This window comes from Phoca vitulina, unplaced genomic scaffold (genome assembly GCF_004348235.1).
Source record: "Phoca vitulina isolate PV1807 unplaced genomic scaffold, GSC_HSeal_1.0 scaffold16, whole genome shotgun sequence".
NCBI classification, from domain to species: domain Eukaryota; kingdom Metazoa; phylum Chordata; class Mammalia; order Carnivora; family Phocidae; genus Phoca; species Phoca vitulina.
In genome coordinates this window covers 23,361,650-23,384,779 of record NW_022589719.1, presented here as the reverse complement: position 1 = coordinate 23,384,779, position 23,130 = coordinate 23,361,650, and the positions used below count along the sequence as shown (strand labels likewise).

Here is a 23,130-nt window from a genome sequence, read left to right as displayed (position 1 = left end):
GGCCTCCTGAGTCCTGTTCCCAAGCAGTGCTCCTTGGAGCCAGCCTGGGCCATCCCCTGGAGGTCAGGAATGTCAAGTTCTAGTCCTGGTTCTGCAACAGTGGGGGTGTGACAGGCCTCTTGGACCTCTCTACCTGTTTCCTCTTTACCCCAGAACAGGATTAGGAGATTTGCACTCCCATCTGCTCTGAGTGCTGATGGGGATGGGGATCAGGCTTGGGGCTCCCAGACCCTTCCTCGCTGGTCATGTGCAGGGTGGACTAACTCAATCCCTTGCCTCTAGGCTCAGCCCACCCCCAGCTGCTTACGTGAGGGGCGGTGAGAAGGGGGGAGGTGGAGATGGCCGTGGAGGAGCGGGCCATGGGCCGGACAGGGCTGGAGGGGGGCAGAGAGCGGGGACTCTGGGAGCCGTCACTGTCGCTGCCGTGGCTGCTGGGGGGCGTCAGAGGCATCTGCACCAGGTCCTCTGGGAAGAGCGGGGGGAGGGGAATCCAGGTTAGCAGGGTTGCATCCCACCTCTGCTTGGACATCAGAGGTCAGCCAGCCCTGACACTGTGGGCGACGGAATACTGGGGCCTTGACCAGCTGTCCCATCAGCTGTCCCATCCCCTCTGCCATGTCAGAAAGATGAGCTGACATCCAGAAGTTCATTTCTGAATGCCACCCCATCTCCAATGCCACAGAGGCCTGGCTCCTCGGTGTGGCTGTCATGGAGGCCGGATTCTCGAAGTCCCTCCCCCATCCCTGACTTCACAGGGTCCAGGCCCTTGGAGCCTCCACTGGTAACCCCAGAGGTGACTGGAGTTTGCCCATAGCCAGACCCATGGGATCGGGCTGGGCAAGCAACAGGCTCTGTCACTTCCTTTTTCCCACTGCCAAACATCTAGCCCAAGCAATCCCAGGGTTTCCACTTCCAACTTGAGCGTGATAGGACAGCAGGCTTTCAGCAGACCAGCCAGGAGCCCTGCGGTCCCCAGCCTCCCCCTCCCCGCTGCTGCTCTGTGGCTGCAGCATCAGGAAGACTGGCACACTGCGGTGGTCAGGGAAGATCCTGGGCAGAGCCACGAGGACCGAGAGCCCAGCTGCAGGGAGAGCTCCCAGGACAGCACAGAATGCCTGGATCATTGCAGAGCGGGCTGAAGCTCCAGAGGAACAGCTGCATCCTTCCAGACTCCGCCCCAACTGCCCCCTGCACGAGTCCTCTCTCCCTCCCTGCACTTTGATTTGCCTCTTAAGGGTGCCATAATGTGAAGAGCCCGGAACGTGGAGTCAGGAAGCCTGAGTTCAAGTTCTGCTGTCACCCGCCCCAAGTGTGTGACCTATAGTCATATTTATTAACCCCTCCCGGCCTCACTTCCTTGTTGAAAGGGAGCAAACTGACTGCAGGGAGCCTTGAGGACGCAATGAGCTCATGTATATGAAGATGCTTTACGGATTGAAGGGCACTCTACAAGATGATGTGTTTTCACAATGGCCCCTTTCTACCTTCTGTGAATCTTCTCTCCGAGGGAGTGAACAGTGTGAGGGCGAAGCTTGGGTCTTACTCATCTTTCTAAACCTTGTGCTACTCAGCCCAGGGCCTGATACATAGTAGATGCTCAATGAATGTTTGATGAATTAATGAGGTAGGGTTGGAAAGATTCAGTTAGCCTATTCTCTTTCTGGCCAATCCAAGAAGCTTCCTCTGTGTTCCCTTCCCCCCTGTCAGGTCTGGGGATGTGCCTCCAAGGCCTCCTGGGGAATCTGCCATCTTTAACCCATATGGCTGCTAGGAAACGGGCCCTCACTACTCTGTGATCTACTTGGGCACAGGACTGTCTTCTCCCTCTGCTTTCCCAGACATGTCCAATGAACTCTCACTGGATGGATGGATGGATGGATGGGTGGATGGATGGATGGATGGATGGGCGGCTATAGAGTGGGCTACCATTAGTGAATGACAGGAGGGGGATTAGCAAACAGGGTGAGCGTGTCAATAACAGAGATGACAGTTGTAGACTGGGTCAAAAGGGAGCTGGATGGATGGAAAGTGTGCAGAACAGGGAGGAAAGGATATTCTGGGGAGAGATGGGGGCTGTTGAGGGAGATGGGTGGGCTGGGCCAAGGGGGTAGGGAATGCTGTCTGCCCAAGACTGGAGAGGAATAGTCCCTCTGGACACACTTACCTGGTGTCACTTTGAGGAACTGATTCACCTCCTGGGGCTCTGCTTTGATCACTGGCAGCTGAGTCATCTCTCCTGGGGCCTGAGGAAGAGACAGGCCCAGCTCCATCAGCTGCCCTTGAGGCTGTCCCCACCATTCAACCTCCTACCCTCCCTGAGGCTGGCGGTCTGCTCTGCACAATTAAGGAGGTGGCTGGACTCAGGGTTCTGGGTACAGCCCAGAGGGAGAAAAGGCAAGTTCTCAGGCTCGGAGAAGCCAAGTAAGACCTAGGAGAAGAGAATGGTGGCTAAGTAGTTAGTGTAGTTTAGACCTTAAGCTTGGAGAAGGAGGGCTTCTTGTGGCCTCCAAGGCCAAGGCCATCTTTTTGATGGAGGCTGCTCTGTGCTGACTGTGAAGGCCGCATAGGCCTTGGTATGTGGGTTGCCAAGAGGAGAGAAGTAATGTCTGGTGCATTGTAGCTGTTCAGTGAATGGTAACAGTAGCACCGATGAAGAAGGCCTTAACTGGCTGGGGGATCAGGGTGAGCTCTCTAAGCAGCTGAACTTGGAAAGGAGTCCTGAAGTATAAATAGGAATGTTCCAGATAAAGGACAGGGCAGGTGGTAAGTGAAAGGAAAAGAATTCCAAGCAGAGGGAAAAGCATCTGCGAAGGCACAGAGGATAGAGCGCATGGCCAGATCTGGAAGCTGCAAGTATTCAGGGTGTCCAGAGTATAGGGGTGTATGTCAGGAGGGAGTGGTAGGAAACAAGACCAGAAGGCCTGGCTAGAGGGTGGGGCGGGGGTGGTGGTAGGATTCACAGAGGGTAGAAAGGGACCAGACAAGGAAGTTTGAAACAATAAGGAGTCCCTGATGGGTTGTATCACAAGGGACTGACAGAACTAGATTTATGTTTTAAACAAACAATGCATTCCTAAAAAAAAAAAAATCTTAAAAAAAAAAAAATAAATAAACAAACAATGCATTCCTATTTCTTTATATTCCCACTTGCTGTTCCAGAAAGGACATCAAGAACATGTATGGCCTACTAGGGATTTACCCCAAAGATACAAGTGTAGTGATCCGAAGGGGTACGTGCACCCCAATGTTTATAGCACCAATGTCCACCATAGCCAAACTATGGAAAGAGCCCAGATGTCCATCAACAGATGAATGGATAAAGAAGATGTGGTATATATCTACAGTGGAATATTACTCAGCCATCAAAAAGGGAAATCTTGCCATTTGCAATGACGCGGATGGAACTAGAGGGTATTATGCTAAGCAAAATAAGTCAATCAGAGAAAGACAATTACCGTATGATTTCACTCATATGCAGAATTTAAGAAACAAAACAGAGGAGCATAGGGGAAGGGAGGGAAAAATAAAACAAGAGGAAATCAGAGAGCGAGACAAACCATAAGAGACTCTTAACCATAGGAAACAAACTGCAGGTTACTGGAGGGGGGGATGGGGGATGGGGTCACTGAGTGACGGGCATTAAGGAGGGCATGTGATGTAATTAGCACTGGGTGTTATATGCAACTGATGAATCACTGAACTCTACCTCTGAAACTAATACTACATTATATGTTTTTTTTTTTTTAAGATTTATTTATTTATTTGAGAGAGAGAGAATGAGAGAGAGAGAGAGCACATGAGAGGGGGGAGGGTCAGAGAGAGAAGCAGACTCCCCGCCGAGCAGGGAGCCCGATGTGGGACTCGATCCAGGGACTCCAGGATCATGACCTGAGCCAAAGGCAGTCGCTTAACCAACTGAGCCACCCAGGAGCCCAATACTACATTATATGTTAATTAATTGAATAAAAATAAAAAAAAGAACATGCATGGCTTCCTGCACATGATTATCAGCACGCATCTAGGTGGTGTTCTCTTTGCGGAAGGCACTGTGTTGTTGGGTGCTGGATTTCAGGACCAAGTCTCCCCTCTGGGTCCACAGCCAGCAGAGAGAGGCCATGATATTGTGGTTGGGACACAGAATCTCCAATGTAGGCAGATGAGTAAGAATCACAGAAGGTCCAAGTTGGCAGGGACCTTGGAGATTCTCTGGTCTACATCCCAGCTCAGCCCTCAAAGTGACAGGGAGGTCACTGTGACGCAGAAGGGTGGGTCACCCAGCCCATTACTGACAATGCCAACTTCTGGTTCCTGTGCCTCCCACAAGAGCATCGTGATCTCCCTAGAGTGGGAAGTGTGGGCTTCCAGGTCTTGTAGGCCAAGTTTGGAATGCAGTTCATTATTTCTGTGTGTGGGATTTTTTGTTTTGTTTTAGAGAGGGGGAGAGAGGTGGGGGAGGGGCAGAGAGAGGGAGAGAGAGAATCTTAAGCAGGCTTGATCTCACATCCCCGAGATCATGACCTGAGCCGAAACCGACAGTTGGATGCTAAACCAACTGAGCCACCCAGGTGCCCTGCAGCTCATTATTTCTGACGGTGTGATTCTGGGCAAGTCGCTTAGCTCCCTGAGCCTCATTTTCCCTCTCTGAGGCATGGGCCCAACCTCCCAGGACTCTGGCAGTTGTTGCTGCTATCGCTGCACCTTCCCTTCCTGCTTTGGCAAGGCCCAAGGAGTCGCTGAGCCAGTCTTGGAGATGGTCACAAAAGATCTTCCACCTTTACAGGTGACCCTTGGTCCCCTAGGTCAGTGCAGGGGTGGGGAGGGGCTGATCTTGGCCTTTGGCCGCATGCATTTTGATCAGGTGAGACGTGTGGCCAGCAGGGGGCAGAGCCAGTCAAACCCCCAATCTAGGGATTTTTAAGACGGCCCTTTTATTGTAGACTCAGGGCTTGAAGCCCCTTAGAGGCAGCTCATGCTCCCATTTTACAGATAAGAAAGCTGAGGAAGAAAGAGAAGGTAACACGCCCAGAGCACAAATGAGAGCTAAACTGGGACCCAGGCAGGGCCTGGAGTCTGGGCCTCACATTCCCAGGAGGCTCTTCAGATGTCGACCTTGGATCTAGAGTTGAATGCTGTTATCTATGTATCATGGGGGGTGATGGGGGGCTGACCTGAGCGTATGAGGTAAAAAATATCGATCTCACGAACATATACAATTGAAATATTGACAACGGTTGTATTCTCATTTTGGTCATTCTTTTTAAAAATCCTGACACTTTGAGACAGCTATCTGACCTGCGCTCTCTCCATCTCTGAGACCCTGGACCGGGCCCCTGATGCCCAGCTCTGCCAGGGTCCCTATAAGCTTCCTTCGGCATGCAGTGAGGGGCCCAGCTTACTTCGAGGGTGCTACGGATTGTTCCCATTCTAGGACGGCCAAGGGGCAGCCCAAGGGCTAGGCAGAGGCCTGGTCCAGGAGTTCTGACCCTCAGCCCCCAGGGTCACATTGTTCCCAGTCCACATAGCCCTGGGCTACACAGGGCTTTGAAGGCCTCTTCCCACAGAGACCCCCCCTCCCCTGGCCTCCCTCCCTCAGCCCCTGGGAACAGTCCCCAGGCTCACCTGGTGGGGGACGGGCAGCCTGGACAGGGGGCTGAGGCCCAGCAGCGGGGTGGTGGCCATGGCGGCAGCGGCGGCCATGGCCGAGGAGGCGGCCAGAGGGTCCACGGGCAGCTCCGGGCTCTGCTCCTGCTTCACCATGACGGAGCACAGTTTGTGTCCCAGCACCCATGCTCCATGTTCCACGTCTGGGGAAGGGGGCAGGACCAGGCTCAGGGGACTCCCCGAGCAGAGGGCTCTGCCGCCCTCCTCCCGCCGGGAGCTGCTCTAGACTGGGCTGAGGAGAGATGCTAGGGTACAGGCAGGCAAGGGCAGAGAGGGGCACTGGGTGAGGTAGGCTGGGGCCAGAAGAGGTGGGGCATCTTCTTTACTCTGCAGCTCACAGAGCAGGCGTGGACAACAGATCTGGACCCCTCCTGACTGGCTGTGTGACCTTAGGTAAGTTGCTTAACCTCTCTGAGCCTTAGCTTCTTCATCTGTAAAAGTGCCTGACGAGAAGTAAATGCTCAATAAATGCTAGCTATTGTTAACACAATGACTGCTAGTCAGTGAACATTTGCTGAGCACTGTGCTAGGCGGTGGGGACCTGGTGAGAGTCGCAAGCAGTTTTAGTGCTGCTGAAATGCAGAGGGAAGGGGAAGGTGGGCCCAGAGAGGCCAGCAGGGGTAGTGTGGCCTTGAAGACTGGGCTCACAGCTGTGACTTTGTCCTAAAGGTAATGAGGGAAGCACTGAAGGGTTTTAAGCACGCTCAGATTTGTAATGTCGAAAAAAATCATGTTGTGTTTATGTGGAGACAGGCCTGACTGCAGGCAAGGTGGAGGTTGGGAGACTCGCAGGAGGCTGGTGACAGTCCAGCGAGAGAAGATGAAGCCTGAGCAAAGGAAGTGACAGTGGGGATGGAGAGGAAGGGACATGCTGGAGACAAATTCAGAAGGGAGAATCCACAGGACCTGGTGATGGGGTGCGGGGTGTGTGTGTGAGGAGGTGGGGGTGGGGAGGGCATGTGGGTGGTGAGATGTGATGATTAGGTTTCCCAGGGTAGTGTCCACTTCCTGCCTTCTTAGTGAGGCTCCTGGCCCCACCTGGGCCACAGGGCTGGCAGGCATCACCCCTTTTCCTGATGGGTGCCTACAGTCCTGCACTCCAAGTCAGCCCTGCAAGCCCCAGGCAGTGGTGAGGTGAGGCGGGGGTCTGGGGAGCCAATATGCAAGGGAAGGGCCAGGGCGCTCTGGCCTTTGGGGCCCACTGTGGGTAGAGAGAGGGGGTCAGTGGTGCCTGGTCCCACCTCAGAGACGAGGCCCCACCCTGCTGGGAGCCTGAGCACCCCAGCTCTGGGCCACAGGCTGCCCCAGGACTCCAGGAACACCCACAATCTTCCCAAATTACAGGGCCAGCTGTCCAGCCTCCGGGAAGCTGCCCCTGCAAAGGGCCCAGAGACAAATTGCTCTAAAAATAGACTTGGGGTGGCCGAGGAGCTGCTGGGCTGGCCCAGCGGGGGTGGATGGAGAACCTACCACGGGAGGAGGTCCACCCCACATGCTGCCTGCCCCTCCCCAGGGTGAGGCCTGAGGACACGCGGACATGACTTCCAGAAGCTTGGCTGAGAGGCCAGGGCACGCAGGGAAGCTAAGACCTCAGCAGCCCCAGCCCTGAAGCCATTTAAACCCCAGACAGAGTCCCTGCCCTCACAGGGGTGAGCGGGGTGGGGTGCAGAGTCCCAGCTCTGCCCCGGGGAATCTCAAAGACCCTCAGAAGCAGCACACAGTTGTTGAGCTGAGTGAGGCTCTCAGCCCTTGCTACATACGACTTCTTTTATCCCTCCCAATAATCCTATGGGGCAGGCACTATTATTCTCCCCATTTAATAGATGAGAATATCAAGAAACTCATTCAAGACCACTGTCCTCTGAAGAGAAAGAGGAATTAAAAATGCTGTTCATTGTGCTAGCCACTCGAGTATTACCAGGACTTTTATACGTACAATGAAAATAGCCACTAATTCTTCTTATATATTATGTGCTGGGCACTGAACTGGGTACTTTATGTATAGATTTAAAAACCCTGGCCAGAATTCCTATGACACATATATTACCTTCATTTTATAATTGCGGAAACAAGGGCCAGGGAGATTAAGCAACTTGCTCAAGACCACACGGCAGCACGTGGAGGTGACGCCTCACGATGCACAGCAAAGCCCGTTTGGGTCCACAGCCCGTACCCTGCCGGCCCTCGAGGGGGGCGAATGTGGTGGCGGCAAGGGTGTGCGGTTTAGCAGCAAGGGGCTCGCTTGCTCCCAAGTCCTTACCAAGCATTTTACCATGTGTGTGACCTAAACCACTCGGCTTTCCTGAAGCCTCGTTTTTCTGAGGAGGGGAAGAAGCTTTTGAGGGACCGGGGCAGGGGGGCACTGCAGGCTGAGATGCCCAGGGGCTCCCAGAGGAGTCACCCCAAACACCTCTTGGAGGAGTGCTACCTCCTGCCTTTTTGTTCTCTCTCATATCACACCTTCCTGGGCCTTCTGGGTCTGGGCTGGCCCAGGGTCCTTCTACCCTTTCTTACCTTGGGTGGTGTCCTCCATCTTGATGGGCACAAGGGGGCTCTGAGGCGCCGAGTCACCGCTCAGGGAGTAGCTGTGCTCAGCCTGGATGCCTGGTGTGGGGGAGTCCAGTTCCATGTCCAGTAGAGGGCTCTTCTCGTCCAGCACAGGGTCATCAAAGAAACTGCTGAACAGATCGTTGGAGAAGTCCTCCATGTTCTCCGCAAAGTGGTCCAGGTGCTCCGGGAAGTGCTAGGGAAGGAGGAGGGGCATGGGGGCGGTCAGCGGAGACTGGGAAGGGGGCGCAGATGCTGCTGTGGTGGGGCCCCCAGGCCTGCCACCACCACCACCGTCACCACATCCTCTCCATTATTCCTCCCGCCATCATTAAGGCCACCACCGTCCCCACTACCCATATCCCCAGGACCAACTATTATCATTTCTATCACGGCCGGCACTGCTGTCACCCCCGCCTCTCCCTCCAACCCCCGCTGCCATCTCCAGCCTCACTGTCATTATCCTCAAGGGTGAGCTGCGGAGGGCGCAAGAGCATCCCCAGACCAGGCGACAGACTACCAGGCTCTCATTCTGGCTCTGTGACCTTGGTTCAATCGCTCAGACCGCCTGAGTCTGTTTCTCCGTCTGCCCTACTTCATGGGAAGACTAAGGAAAGAGTGTGTGTCTACGCCAGCAAGTTCACATCCCAAAGGCAATATTGGTGACTTTCATATCTTTTGCTCGAGTGCAAGGTGGTGGGATTATCAAGGCTGCTCCTCCCCTCATTAGCACAGTCCTCACCTGTCCTCATGCTTCCAGACTCTCCGCTTTCCAAGACTTTCTTTATGCCAAGAGATTAGGCTCTGAAGCCATGTTACTTGGGTTCAAATCCTGACCTTGATACTTCTAGCTATGACTCAGTGCTGATGAGACTGTGGGTGGTGACTCATTAATGGGTTGTGAAATCAATCTAGTAGGTCACAACCGGGATTTAAGAAAAAGTAAAACAGAAAAAAATAAGAGTAGAAAATACCAGACTGCACTTCACATAGGGAAATTAAATACCTGGTGAGGTTTTCGTCCCAGTTGTGTGTGTGTGTGGACTCAGTAATGAAGTAAAATACATTTCTTAGAAACAAAAAAGTCTGAAGAATATTCATCTCTGAGATCTTGGGAAAGTTAATTAACCTCTCTCTGCTTCATTTCCTCCTTTGTACAGTGAGGATGATAATAGTTTCTGTCAGGATTGTTATGAGGATGGCCCTGGGTACATAATACTCAACAAACATTGCGTCTTATTATTAATAAAGCACCCGGTGGCTGGTACATAGTAGGTGCTTATTTTTTTCTCTCTATAGAATTATAAACGTGCCGACTGAATGCATTTGCTGGTGGGTTGGAAGGGATGGTGGGAGAGGGGGTTGCTTCAGGTCCTGGAGTCCAACCTGGTGAATGGTTGATGACCGGCTTCTGGGGGATTGATTGGTTCAGGGTCAGAGCTGGTGGCCCTTTCTCGCATGGAATACTCAAAGCCTGCCCCAGTCCTGAAGGGGTGAACAGAAAAGCCCTCTGAGAACAAGCTTCAGAATATTTCACTTCTCCGTGCCTCAGTTTCCCTATCTGCAAAGGGGAAATAATAGTTCCTACTTCATAGGAACTGTCATGAAGATCATGAAGATTGTTGTCGTGAAGATCAAATATTTGTTAGGTGCTTAATACTCACCTTATAGGATTATGAGGGTAAAATGAGTGAAGTACATATACCACTTACACATAGATCACACACACACATTAATGCACGTAGCAGAATGGTGCCTAGCATGTAGTGAGTACTCAATAGTTGTTAGCCATTATTAGTATGAAAACTGCAGCTACTCAAAGCCAAACTCTGGGCTTAAGCTGAGTTGAGCTGAAGAATGATCAAAGAATCAAGGACAAAATAAGTGCAGAAACCCATTGACTCAGGTACTCTCTCCCCTTTCCCCAGTTTGCCAGAACTTATCATCTACCCTACATTTTTACTGTGATTTTATTTTATTTTATATTTTAAAGATTTTATTTATTTATTTGAGAGAGAGAATGAGAGACAGAGAGCACGAGAGGGAAGAGAGTCAGAGGGAGAAGCAGACCCCCCGCTGAGCAGGGAGCCCGATGCGGGACTCGATCCTGGGACTCCATGATCATGACCTGAGCCGAAGGCAGTCGCTTAGCCAACTGAGCCACCCAGGCGCCCTTACTGTGATTTTAACCTTCCAGAGTGCTTTCATATGCACGACTTTAGTTAATCCTCACGATTACCCAATGAGATAAGGAAGTTGCATATCTGCATTTGACATATAGGGAAACTGAGGCCCAGGAAAGCCAAGTACAACAGGGAAGTGTCCACAACCCCTCATTGCCCAGTCCTTCCCCAACTGTAGCAGACATTCCTCTGTTCAAGAACTGCCTGTTGGCCAGGCTGAAAACGCCCTGAGGCAGGATGTATATCTTGTTCACCTGCTGAATCCCAGCACCTGGCCCATGATAACTATTGTTGCAGGGACATGGCCTTGTACCCCAGAGGGCAATGCCATCAGCATGTCAGTTGTTCATCAGGGCCTGGGCTGAGGCAGTACCAGGAGATACTAGTACTAAACACATCTCTAAGAATAAGTGTGATCCCACACTAAGGCCATTTGCACGGTACCCCCCCCCCCCATCATCCAGCCAGCCCCAGGCAGGATTGTGCTAGCTACACCCTCTGCAGGGCCTGGGCCAGCCCAGCTGGGGGCGCTTTGCCCCTGCTCTCTCTCTCAGGGTCTCTCGGAGGCCTGGTGTGGGGCCCAGTGGGAGGGTGTTGTGAGGAAGGAGGGCAGTGAGTCAGCCGCTAAGGTATTCCTCCAGCAGCTGCTTCTCAGGCGATAAGGGTTTGCCAAGCCCTTTCCTGGGGCCTGGGAGAGGAGAAATGCTTCCTCCAGTCTGGGCTGGGGTCCCTGAAGGCCTTAACTCCAGGCAGATGAGCCAGGTCCTTCTAAGAGACCCCTTTCGGGGTGTCCACAGAAACCTGCTCAGGGAGCTCAGCTGGCCCCCTTTTGTGAGCAGCCCCCACCTGCTGGAAATGGCAGCCAAGGCCCAGCAGGATGGAGCTTCCAGAGGATGGGAGCCAAGTGGAAGGGGAGGGCGGCCAAGGGGCAGGCAGGGTGGGAGTGGAGGACACTCAGAAAACCCGGTCCTCTTTGCTCAGGGCTTCCTTGTGTGCTGGTCGGACCCCCCGTTGGCAATGGTGGGCATGTCTCATCACCTCCAGGCTAACCTCCTGCTCATGGAAGCAGGCCAGAAGGGACTCCCTTCAGAGAGTTTTGTAGCCTGATTTCTATCTAGTGCCTGGCTTCTCAAGGCAGCTCAGTTGTGGTTGGTTGATATCATCACATTAGAGACAGAAGGGACCTGAGAAAGCCCATGGTCCTCACTCTTGTTCCTCTCACCCCATTTCCTAATGAAGAAACCAAGGTCCAGAGAGGGAAAGCGGCCTACCCAGGGTCACACAGTGAGTTGGTGATGTTGAGGGAGGGGGTCCTCTGAAGCTCTGAGGCTGCACAGGAATGGGGGTCACCTTCTTGTCCTCTCACTTCTTCCACGGTACCCACCCTCCCCCAACTTTGGAAAGCCCACTCTGGGGATCTCAGGCCTCCTCAGCTCCAGCATGCCCACGTTCCCCCCCAACCACACCCAGCTCTACCTCCAGTTCACACGCTAAAAGCTGAGGTTTCACTACTATCGGAAGGAAATTATTGCCCTGGGGGAGGAAGGGGGGTCTTAATCTGTTACAGAACCTGGACTGGATCGTCTGACGGAAGAACCAAGCGGCACTCGGAGATCTTGGAGGATAGGAGGTTTATTTAACGCTGGCGGGCTCAGAGGAGAATGATCTCCAAACGTCTGTGCCCGCAGCACAAACGGGGTAATTTATACACTTTTACTTCCGTGTATGTGGCACTTTCCCGCGCCGGGCAGGCGGGGCAGGAGGGAAAACCCCGAACGGCCCGGGACTGGGATTCCCTAGCTGGCTTGGTCGGCCACCTTAGAACACAGATTTCCCTTATCAAATCTATAAACAGCAGGGGGTCGTGGGTCAACGTTCAGAGGGGGATAGGGTTCCATGGGGCTGGTGAACCCTTCTGGGGTGCCTTTCCAGGCAACCGGGATGGGAAGCCAGAGAAGGAAATATTATGATTTGTTTCCCTCCTCGTTAAAGACTTTTTCCTACAGTCATGCCAACATAAGCTCCTTCTCGGAGGCCACGCGCGGTTAGCCCCGGCTTCTCTATCTCTCTCTCTCTCTCTCTCTCTCATTCCGAGAGGTCTCGGACTCTGCTGCTCGCAGGCCCCCGTCCCGCGCACACCTCTCCTAGCGGCGCCCGCTCCCGGAGCCCGGGCTCAGCCGCCAGCCCTTTAAATGTAAAGAAGGAGCAGTCCCACGAGCCGCTCGCGGCCCGCCAGAGGTTAACGCCTGCGCACCGGGGCGGCCCCGCGCCGGAGTCAGGCCTGCTCATTGGTGGGACCCGCGGAGCTCCTGACCAATGGGAGGAGGCTGCGGGCAGCCGGCGGCGGCGGGGCGCGAGCGAGCAGCTTTCTCCGCTTCGCGCACCGCGGGGGCGTGGGAAGGGCCCGGAGCGCTAGGTCCGGCTGTGTGTCCTTTTCTGCGGCACAGGCACGGACGGCCTCTTGGAGCTTCCAGGGGGCCGGCAGCCCCACGCAGTCCCAGACCCTTATGAGTTGCACGGCCCCCGAGCAAGCGGGGGGAAGTGGAGAGGGAGGGTCTCTTCGGAAGTCCCCGGCTCGCAGGGGAGGCCGAGCCGCAATTCTTAGGTCCCTTGGCGGCTCTTCCAGCTCAGCTCCTTCCGTCCCTCTGCGAACAGTCCTACCACAGGGCGCAGTGACGGGGCAGCGGGTCCTTGGTCGTGCGGGGAGTGGGAACGCTCCTGGGGCGGTAACAGGACCATCTGAAGCTCCTCTCAGTTCCCCTCCCGTAATTTCTCCACTGGGATCAATGCAGAGAGAGGGAAAAGCTCTGGGAGTGCAGCTGTCTGAGAGGGTGTGCGGGAGAAAGTTCTCCCCAGACCTGGGGCAGCCTCAGAGCGCCCCCTTCCCTCCGCCCCTAGCCCCACGGCGCGTGCACCCCGGGCCCTGACTTCTGCCTCTCCCCTCGCCCGCGCTGATTCAGTCTGTGCTTGGGGAAAGGAGGGAGGAGACCAGAGTGGGTCCAGGCTGAGCTGTGGGATAAGGAGTGGGAGGGGGGAATCCTGAGCCCGGACATTCCTTCCGAGAGTGAGCTCTGGGGAGAGATGGGAGGAGAGTCCTCTCACATTTCCTTCCCTCCCCCACAGACTGGGCCACATGCCCCCTTCCCCCCCATACTGACCCATACATTCCGGGACGGTTACTTGCCTCGTGGTCACTAGAAAATCGACCCCATTTCAAGCTGAAGGGCCACGAGTCTGAGTCAGTGCTGTGCCCTGAGTGTGTGGATATGTGTGTGTGGGGGGGGGGGAGGGGTAGGCTCAAGGGAGACAAGGAGGGACTTAGGGGAGGGGAGGTGGGCCCCTGGGTATCCAGTTGTCAGGCCCTCCCTGTTCTTAAGCATCACCATCCAGGCATTTGGGGGCCCCCTTCCTAGAGCCAGAATCAGAGGTTGTCCTGTGAAGGGAAAAAGGCCCTGGACTCAGACTCTGGAGGCCCCAGTTCAAGATCCAGCTGTGCTCTGGGGCAGACCTGGGCAGGGGCAGGTGGTGTCTCCTGGCCAGGTCTCAGTTACCCCATCTGTTATAGACCATGTTCCTGAGGCAGGGGTGGCAGGCAGGGACAGGGTGAAGTGAACTAGTCTTCAGAGAGTGGGCTCTTTTCCTCTGTCCTGGCCTCCCTGGGGACTGGGAAGGGATGGAGCCAGTTCTCCGGTCCCTGGAGCCAGTCCCTGAGCCTTCCTGGCAAGGGCATGGGGGTTAAGGGGGGCACATTGTTCCAACCTCCAACCTCACTCTCATCCCCCATTCCCCACAGGCCCACGGAAGGCGGCTGCTGAGGTTTCATATTTTCCCTGTACCGAACTATTCACCACAGAGCCCAAGTCCAAATAAGCAGAAATGCTTCTCTCTGTGTGTATGTGTGTGCATACGTGTGCGTGCGCTACACAGACATGGGCTGTGAGGTTCCTTCTTACATGGGGAAACACCACTTTTCTGATACCACACAACGTGAGATCCACATCCACGGACACATTCCACATACAGCCTGGCACACACCCACTCGGGCTCCCCTAGGCTGACACCGGTAGGCACTAAACACAGCCCCAACAAGGACACCCTCCTCAGGTGTGATCAGATGGACACACATTCTCCTGGACACACACACACAAACGTGCAGCCACCCCAGAGATGGGTAGACACGGCCCTGCACCCTCTCACTTGAACACACACAACATGTCACACCACCACAGAACTAAGTGCTGACTGCGCCAACCCACATGCCTGAGTCATATGACCCCCAGCGAGGGAGCTTTGGGAGTCCCAGGCTCGCCGGGGGCTGGGACAGTGAGGGCTGGGACTGGAGGAGGGGATGACACGGGGACTGAGCTTTTCCATGCGTGTGCTGGAGAAAGGAAGGGAGAGCGGAACACGCAGGCTGGCACCCACCACAGGCTGCTTCCGTGTGCGCTGCAGGGCCTGGGGAGGGCACGCACGTTCTCCATAGCCCCCAGCCCTGTTGGTCTGGCTCTCCACTTCCCTCTCCTGACACTGGTAACCCTTCCCTAGCCAGGCCGCAGATCCCTCAGGAAAGTGGAGAGCTGGCCTGCAGGTTCCTGGCCAGCCCCTGGCATCTTCCAACCAGGCGGCCCATGTACTGTGGCCCAACCCTGGGGTTAGTGCCAGGTACTGTCTGGGCAGGAGGGAGCGGTGGCAGTGAATGCCGTCGCCCAGGGCTGGGATTAGCTGTGACTGGCACCACTGAGGGCCCAGCAGCCCACAGTCTGGCTGCTAGAGATGTCGGTCCGTACACGGTGGCCAGAGGATCCCTGTGGGACAGCTCAGGACACTGAAGACTAAGTGCCAGGGCTGGCACTGGGGACCTCTGGAGAATAAGGGCATCTAATCACAGCCATTTATTCATCACTTATGTATTCGTTCAGTATTTACTAAGCACCTACTACGTGCCCAGGCCTGTGGATATAGAGATGAACAAAGCCCAATTCCTGCTCACAAAAGGCTTTCTGACTAGCGGTGTGAAATACCCCATTGGTGAAGGTAAGTCTAAGGCGTGAACTCTGATCGGTCTCCGGAGCATTCTCCACCTTCCGTTAAGAGGAATCTTCTAGCACAATATGACTATGTGACTCTCCTCCTCAGTATCTATCGATGACTCCCTACTGCCCTTAGGATAGTTTCCAGGTCCCTTAGTATAGCTTGAGATGCTCCAGCCATACTGCCTCTATGTCTTGCTGTGTCCAGTTCTCAGGTGTATCTCCAAAGCCTAGCATTGGTCCCAGCACGTGGTAGGTGCTCAGGTGTTTGCCGAGTGACTGCCTGATGGACTGAATGAGTGGGTAAATGAAGGAATGTGCCAGTGAGCTAATGGACTGAGGCCTTTCTTCTGCAGCTGAGCCTCCAGGAATGACGGCCCTGAATTCTGCTTCCATGCCAGCTTGCAAGCTCCTGGCCTCCTTCCCTCAGCTCCTCCCTAGTGGGGCCTATTGTATCCAGGTTGTTGTTTCCCAAGGCTTTTTTGTTCTTAAGCCCCAGACAGACCAGTTCCTGGGGACCACAGTCCCCCCACCCCCCTCAGTGCCGTAGCAGCTGCCCCCAGGCTTTGACTAGGCCCAAGAGTAGCAGCAGAGCCCCGTGGCCACCCAGCCAAGCCGCGCTCCCGGACCCTGGCCAGCTGGAAGGCCCTCCTCAGCTGGAGCCTGCCACCCGGCTCTGGCTGGAATTCCCTTGGCCTCTTCCCTCTCTCCAGTGCACTCAGCGTTCGGCCTCTGGCTTCCTCAGCTGTCCCGGCCTGTCTGAGTTGTCCTCAGGTTTTATTTTTGGAAGAAGCTGCATTCTCTCTCCTTATTTACTCCTTTCCTTCAGGGAAGGTGTGGGACCCCTGGGTTCGGCTGGGGATCAGGCTGTGGCTCCAGCCTCAGGGGTTTGGACCTCACTGGGACTCCAAGGGAGGGGACCTCCAAAGACTCCTGACCCATCAGATGCTTCAAAGCCAGCTGCCTCTGTTCTCCTCCCCCCACCCAGTGTGTGACTAATGCCTGCCCCTGCCCTTCTTGAAGAGCCCCACGACAGCCAAAAAAATCATCACCATTTTCGAGCTGAAAAGAATTCTGGCATCACTGGGTCCGTCCCCTTTTGTCGACAGAGGCAATGTACTTCAATGGTTAAGAGCGAGGGAGGCAGACTGATGATCCAGTTCTAATCCTGGCTGGGCCACCTACTGTGTAGCCTTGGGCAACACTCTTAACCTCTCTGAGCCCCAGTCTCAGCTCTAAAATAGGGGTACTGATCTCTACCTACTAGCTTGGCTGTGAGGTTTCAATAAAGGATGACATTTGTAAAGTGCCTGACACAACGCAGGACGCGTGGAAGGGTCTCACTGACCTGGAGCTGGTATTATTACTATTATTTTTATTACAGAGAGGAAAACGGAGAGCCAGGGAAGGGAGGGGACTTGCTCAGGATCACACAGCTTGAGGGAAGCGGCCATTTCCAGAGTCTTTCCTCTGTCTCGATCTCCCTTCCAAGGAGAAGGGAGGGACTGGCATCAGCCTCAAAGAGGAATCTCCTTGAGTCAGCCGCATGGACAAACCCCTGGGTCTTTGGTGTGGGCCTCCTACCGCCATGCCCAGGCCCTCCTCCAGGGCAGGCGTTTCCTCCAGGGCCTCAGCGGCCTCGTTCCTGCTCACTGGGGATGAAGGGTCTGGGGAGGAGACCCCCGCACTCAGCCCCAAGGTGGACCTCAGGCCAGCGGGACTCTGCGAGGAGGGGGAGTGCTGGGTCCTGACATCACAGAGTAGAGAAGCTGGAGCTGCAGCTGTGCAGGCCAGCTGGGGCCCTTCCAGCACGTCCAGATGTCTCAGGAATGTGCTGAGCTGGGAACTACCTCGCTCCTTCCCTCACCACCCCCAACCCCTCATCCCCTCATATGCTTGCTCAAGCTCTGCCTTCGCCCCACCCCCTCTACCCTTCCTCTTTCATCTCTCCCCGGGAGGGCCTCCTGTCCATGGTCCCTCTGGTACCTGGCCGCAGTCTGGCTCCCTCTCAGACCTCTTCAGAGGTCATTGAAGGCAGGAGCCCTTCCCCTTCTGCAGACCCCATGGGCTGACCATGTGGGGTGGGGGGAGATGGGAGCCTGAGCTAACTGGGAGGGGAAAGTTCTGAGCAGACAGTACATGCCAGATCCCAAATGTGGAACTGATTTGCAGCTCTGGGAGAGGAAGGGGTGAAGGCCTTGGGGCAGCGGAGGGCAGGGCTGGGCCTTTTCTCCGGGAGGATGATGAAAGGGGCTCTGGGCATCTCGTCCCAGCTAGCTGGGTGTGAGGGCCAGGGAGGTGAGGGTGCCAGGCTGGGCTGGCCTCAGAAGGAGGGCTCAGATCCTTCTAGAGGGCCCTGGGCCCTACAGGGACATACCTTGCCTGAGAGTGGAGGGTCCGGAGCTGCAGGAGGGGTGGGGGAACCCCATTAGGGCCCTGGGGTTGGGCCAGGAGGAAGGACTCAGTTCAGGCTGGAGCTCTCAGCCCTGAAGAGGGAAGCCTGTTCCTTTGCGAGGGTGGAGTGCCTTGGGCCTCTCCAGGTCAGCCTGGCCCGAGGGCTGGGGATGAAAGAGCCTGATGGGAACTGGTACTCCTGGCCCAGTGTGAGAGTCACATCAGGGCACAGGGTGGAAGTCAGAGAAGAGAAGGGACCTGGGCTTAGCTACTGCCTCAGGCTGCTCCGGACTCAGGGAGGGCCCACAGTCCTCTCTCCCTTTGGGCAGGGTCCCTCAGCATCCAGGCAGGCTGACAGCAGATTCCTAATGAACCCTAGACCTCCTAGCACTGAGACAGTTCAGAGTTGTGGGGACCACAACTTTGTCCAGCTCAGAACTATCACTGGCTCCCTCCTGCCTGATGAAAAAACTCCCAGCTCCTAAGCATGACATTCAAGATCTGTTGTACATGCATCTCAACTTACCACTGTAGTTGGAGACCCTCATCTTTCTCTTCCCTCCATCCTAGTTGGATGACCACTCCCAGCTCCTCAAAACTGCTGTGAGCTCCATTGCGCCAGGGCCTTTGCTTATACCATTCCTTGTGTCTGGAATGCCTTTGCCCTTTATCTCTTCATTCCAACTCCTATCATCCCTTAAGGCCCAATTAAAATGCCACTTCCACCAGGAAGCCTTCCTTGGTTGCCCACCTATACCACCTGATGTCCCTCTTGAACTGCTATAGCACTTATAGATTGTTGGGTTACTGGTCAGTAGCACGCCTTGAACTCTAAGTAGGCACAGTGGGACCCATCTCTCCTTCTGAACTTTTATCTCCTTGAGGGTAGGATGCAGGCTGGAGTTCATCCTTGAACCCTCTGCTGGGCCTTACACAGGGCCTAGCATATAGTATGCCTAATAATGAAAATAATAATAATAACAGCTAATGTTTATGTCCCAGGCACTGTTGTAGCTCCTTCCATGTAGTATCTCATTTAACTTTCAGAAGATAAGGTAGTACCCTCATTTAAAGTTGAGGAAACTGAGGCACAGAGAAGTTAAGCAGCTTCCCCAGGTTCATTCATTTAGCAAGAGGTTGAATCAGGATTTGAACCCAAGCTCTGAATGCAGAGCTCATGCTCTTAAGCAAACTGGTTGTTGAAGGAATGGTTGATTTTCTGCTGCCCCATTCTCAACACCCAGTACAGAGCCAGGTACAAACTATGGCTTCAAATTCCATGCAAATGGGTCCCCACTTGGGGCCCCAATGTAGCTCATCCCTGGCCATCCCCTTCCTGAAGCCCAGAAAGAGCCTTAAGAAGGGGGTCTGGCATCTTTTGTCTTTACTCAAAAGAGCCTTCCAGCTCCCAAGAGGTCAGACAGACAGGGAAATAAAATCTCTACAACCAGGGCTCATGAAAGGGATGGAGAAGGTGGGATCTTCCTCCAAGGACTGGCCAATGCTGGGGACCTTCCTTTCAGGCCATGACAACAATAATCAGAATAAAACTAGTGGCAACAACTATGATTTATGGAGGCCTCACTAGGTGACAGGCACTGTGCTAGGCCTTATCTAACTGAATCCTCATAAGAACCCTATGTTCTATGGTCATACTTTATGGATGAGGAAAATCAGCTGCGAGAGGTTCAGGCACCTGTCCAAGTTCACACAGATGACAAATGGTGAGAGCCAAGATTTGCTCCCAGGTCTGAGCCGTTAAAGGAGACCACTAATGGCCACCACACCCCACCTCTGGTATGTTTTTGAGGTATTAGCTATCTGACCTGTGGACTCGCTGTCTGGTCAGGTTGGGTCTGGGAGTAGGCACCAGGTCTCAGGACATTCCTGTTCAGAATCTGCCCAGAGTGGAGTGGATTCAGGGTCCCTAGCACACCTCTCCCCCGTACTCATGCGGCTTTGAGAGACCCAGATATTCAGAGCTGGGCCTAGATCTTCAATGGTGCTAGTGAGTACACATGTATCTATTTTATTATCCTTTATAATTCATATGCATGCACCATATATATTCTTTTACGATACAAAAGGCTAGTATGGTAATTTGAAAGGTAGATGTGGAATTTAGGTTAAAATTCACTATTTCAATAAAAAATAAAATCCACTTTAAAAAAAAGTATCATTAAAGTTGGAAGTGTGGAAGTGTCCTTTCTTCCACTATCTGTTCATCTACCCGTCTATCCATCCATCACCCCTCCCCATTCCTTCCTTGTTTTCCTTTCCTTCTATCCATCCATCCGTCCATCCATCCATCCATCCGTCTATCCGTCCATCCATCCCATCCTGTCCGTCCATCCACCCATCCATCCATCCGTCCATCCATCCATCTGTCCGTCCATCCATCCCATCCCGTCCGTCCATCCGTCCGTCCATCCATCCATCCGTCCGTCCACCCATCCATCCAATAAATAAGCATTTCCTCAGCACTCAGTCCCTATAGCTATAACTAGACAACAGATAAAAGTAATTGTCTGACGTTCCTGCTCTCAAAGAATTCTCTGTCTAGTTCAGCAGTGAGGAAGCCAAGGCCCAGAGAGGGGAAGTGATTTGTCCGAGGTCACACAGTGAGTTTGGGGAAATGGGGTGAGGAGAGGTGAGCACGGTCCAGGCAGAGGGGCACACAGTGGGCAAAGGCTCGGGCCTGCCTGCCTCTGAAGCAGGTCCCCTCAGTGGCTGCTTTAAAACTGCCTCCTGGCTCTCCGTGAGGGCCTGAAGAGCCTGCCTTACTCCTCTGCTGCTTTCATTTTTGTTTTCCTTTTGGAAGGGGAAAAGGGGGACAGCTGCTGCTGTCCACAGCCCAGATGTGTCAGCCTCTCTGGGATGGGTGAAATGGCGCCTGGGCCAAGAACCAAGGGCCAAGGAAGCTGCAGTGAGGGCTCAGTCCCGGGAGAGTTGGGAGAGGACGCACAGCAAAGCTGGCAGCAGGGAAGCCCATTATTGCCCCAGTGCTCAAGTTGACCTTGTTGGTGATATGGTATGTCTAGGTCATGGAGATCAGACTTTGACATTCCAAGGAAATCGATCCCTTTGACCTATTTTCTGTGACAGTCAGAGTTCTGGACCATCTCTTGCACCTCCCAGCCTCTCCTGAACCAGACGCCCCCACCCTTACCTTCTCCCCCATCCTGGTCAAGGGTCCTGCCACTTATTCTGACTTCCCCTCGTCTGCTTGAGGGGGTTACACAGAGTCCCAGCCAAAGCAATGCTCATGGTCTTGACTTAACTCCACCCAAATCTTCCTCCTCTATCCTGCCCCCTGGAGCGCAGAGACTTCCAGAAGAACAGCTTGTTCTCCAGCATCTGGAGCTGATTTCTTGAGGGAGGTTCGGGGGCAAGCTAGGTCCCAGAGAGGGATGCTCCGGGAGGGCCTCTGTACTGGGATTTGCAGGAGGCACATGGTATGGGGAGGGGAAGACACAAGGTGGGGGTGTCCTTGGTCCTCTCCTCTCCTGCCACAGTAGCCAGGCCAGGCATATATAGACTCTCCTGGGGAGTCCTGGGAGCTACAGAGAGCGGAGGTCCAAGTTCCCAGGTGGGCTGGGGAGCAGCATCCCAAAGTGAGTCTGAGGACAGGGCACGGGATGGGCGGGGGGGGGGCCTCTGCTCAGCTCTCACAGGCCACGCAACCCACTGGCTCTGCTTCTAATGCTCCGGGCATCCATGGTACCTGACGGTGGCAGTGGGTGAGAGTGAAGGCGGGGCCCCTCTGATATCAGAGAGCCCAAACTTTCCTCGCCCTAGAGAGCAAAGTGCAAACCAGAACAAGAGAGAGAGAGAGAGAAGATGGTTATCTCCCCAACTAGACTCTCTCCATGGGACCCCTGCCTCCATTCCAAACTCTGCTTTCTTATCTGCACAGGGGACACTGATACCTCTATATGCTCAAAAGAGACAGTGCCTTCCAGCAACTCCTTTGCCAATAGGGATGGGGCCATGAGGGAGGGCGTGTGCCAGGTCACCTCCTCTAAGAAACCCTCCGTGACCTCCATCTTGGCTGGACGCTCCTCCTCGGGCGCCCGCCCTGCTCTGCTCCATCCGTTGCCCCGTGGTGCTGCACCTTCGACTCTCTCTCATGGCAGTGGCTGAGGTCGCTATGCATAGTGACCAGCAAGGGGCTCCTTCCGTGCCCATTTGTCAAAGGCCTGGATGCATGTACTGAAGAACGACCAAGCGAAGCCCCAGCTGGTCCAGGGAAGCCGGAGGGACCCCATCGTAGTTTGGGGTACAGACAGCATTTTTGTGGGATCCAGCATCCCCATCACCCTCAGGGCTGGCCAGGCCAGGACCCTGAGAACCCCGGGGCCCCTTCTGGAATGAGCAATACACTTCTCGAACGCTCAGGCCTGTCTTTTAAAAAACATTCTCCCCTTCCCTTCCAGGGACTACTCTAGTCTGAAGTAATTTTCTCGACAAATACAGTAAATCCTTGAAATGGAGCAAAGTCCACTACAAGGCAACCCAAACTTGGCTCTGTCCTCTGCCTGGGGCCCACCTCAAATAAAGGTGGGCAAAACTCCTATCTCGGGGCGGGACAGTTGGTAAAGAAGTGATGCAGTTGTGCTTCTCTGGAGCTTTCTCAAGTTGGTCTGCTGCATGTGGTAAGGTCCCACGAGCTCTACTTTGGGGCTTTTTGCGATAGTATGGACCAACAGAAAAACGCTGCTTTTCATTGCTCCTGAAATAACATAACTCCACATTTTACGGGACTGAAAATTTTGGACGTGGCTTCTTGTCTCTTATGACGGAGTTTTACTATATTAAGCACCTATTTTGTACCACAGCACTGGGCTAGGTTTATGGCAATGAACAGAACCGACAGGGCCTCTGTTCTCATGGAACTTGCTTTCTCAGTGGAGGAGATGGACAATAAGCCAATAACAGAGCTCTACACTGGAATGAGCGCTATGAAGACATCAGAGGGCTGAAACAGAAAATGAGAGGGGGCCCCACTTGAGGTGGTCAGGAGCCTGCTCTCAAGAGGTGGCATTTGGACTAAAGAGAATGGGATGGAGAGAACTGGAGGGAAAGCATTCTAGATGTCAGGAACAGTACATGCAAAGGCCCTGAGGCAGGACTAGAAGAGACTTCGTTTGAAGCTGGGTGAGTGTGGATCCAGGAGTCCCAGAGCAACCTGAACAAGAGAAGACTGGGGAAGATGGAAGCCCTAGAGCCAATGTTCAAAGATGAGGCCTAAGCCACAAATTCAGATCTGCTGTGGGTCAACTAATTATACATTATCCTCGTGCAGGGGCCCCGGG

At 54.2% G+C, this 23,130-nt stretch overlaps 1 protein-coding gene across 1 annotated transcript in view; it reads right to left on the bottom strand.

The window, feature by feature from the left end:
- CREB3L1 (cAMP responsive element binding protein 3 like 1) overlaps positions 1-23,130 on the bottom strand; it is a 35,011-nt gene that overhangs the window by 7,866 nt on the left and 4,015 nt on the right. Inside the window, 4 exon segments of the mRNA XM_032414390.1 lie at positions 308-465; positions 2,165-2,243; positions 5,620-5,804; positions 8,176-8,404. Of these exon segments, the coding sequence (XP_032270281.1) occupies positions 308-465; positions 2,165-2,243; positions 5,620-5,804; positions 8,176-8,404 (651 nt within the window).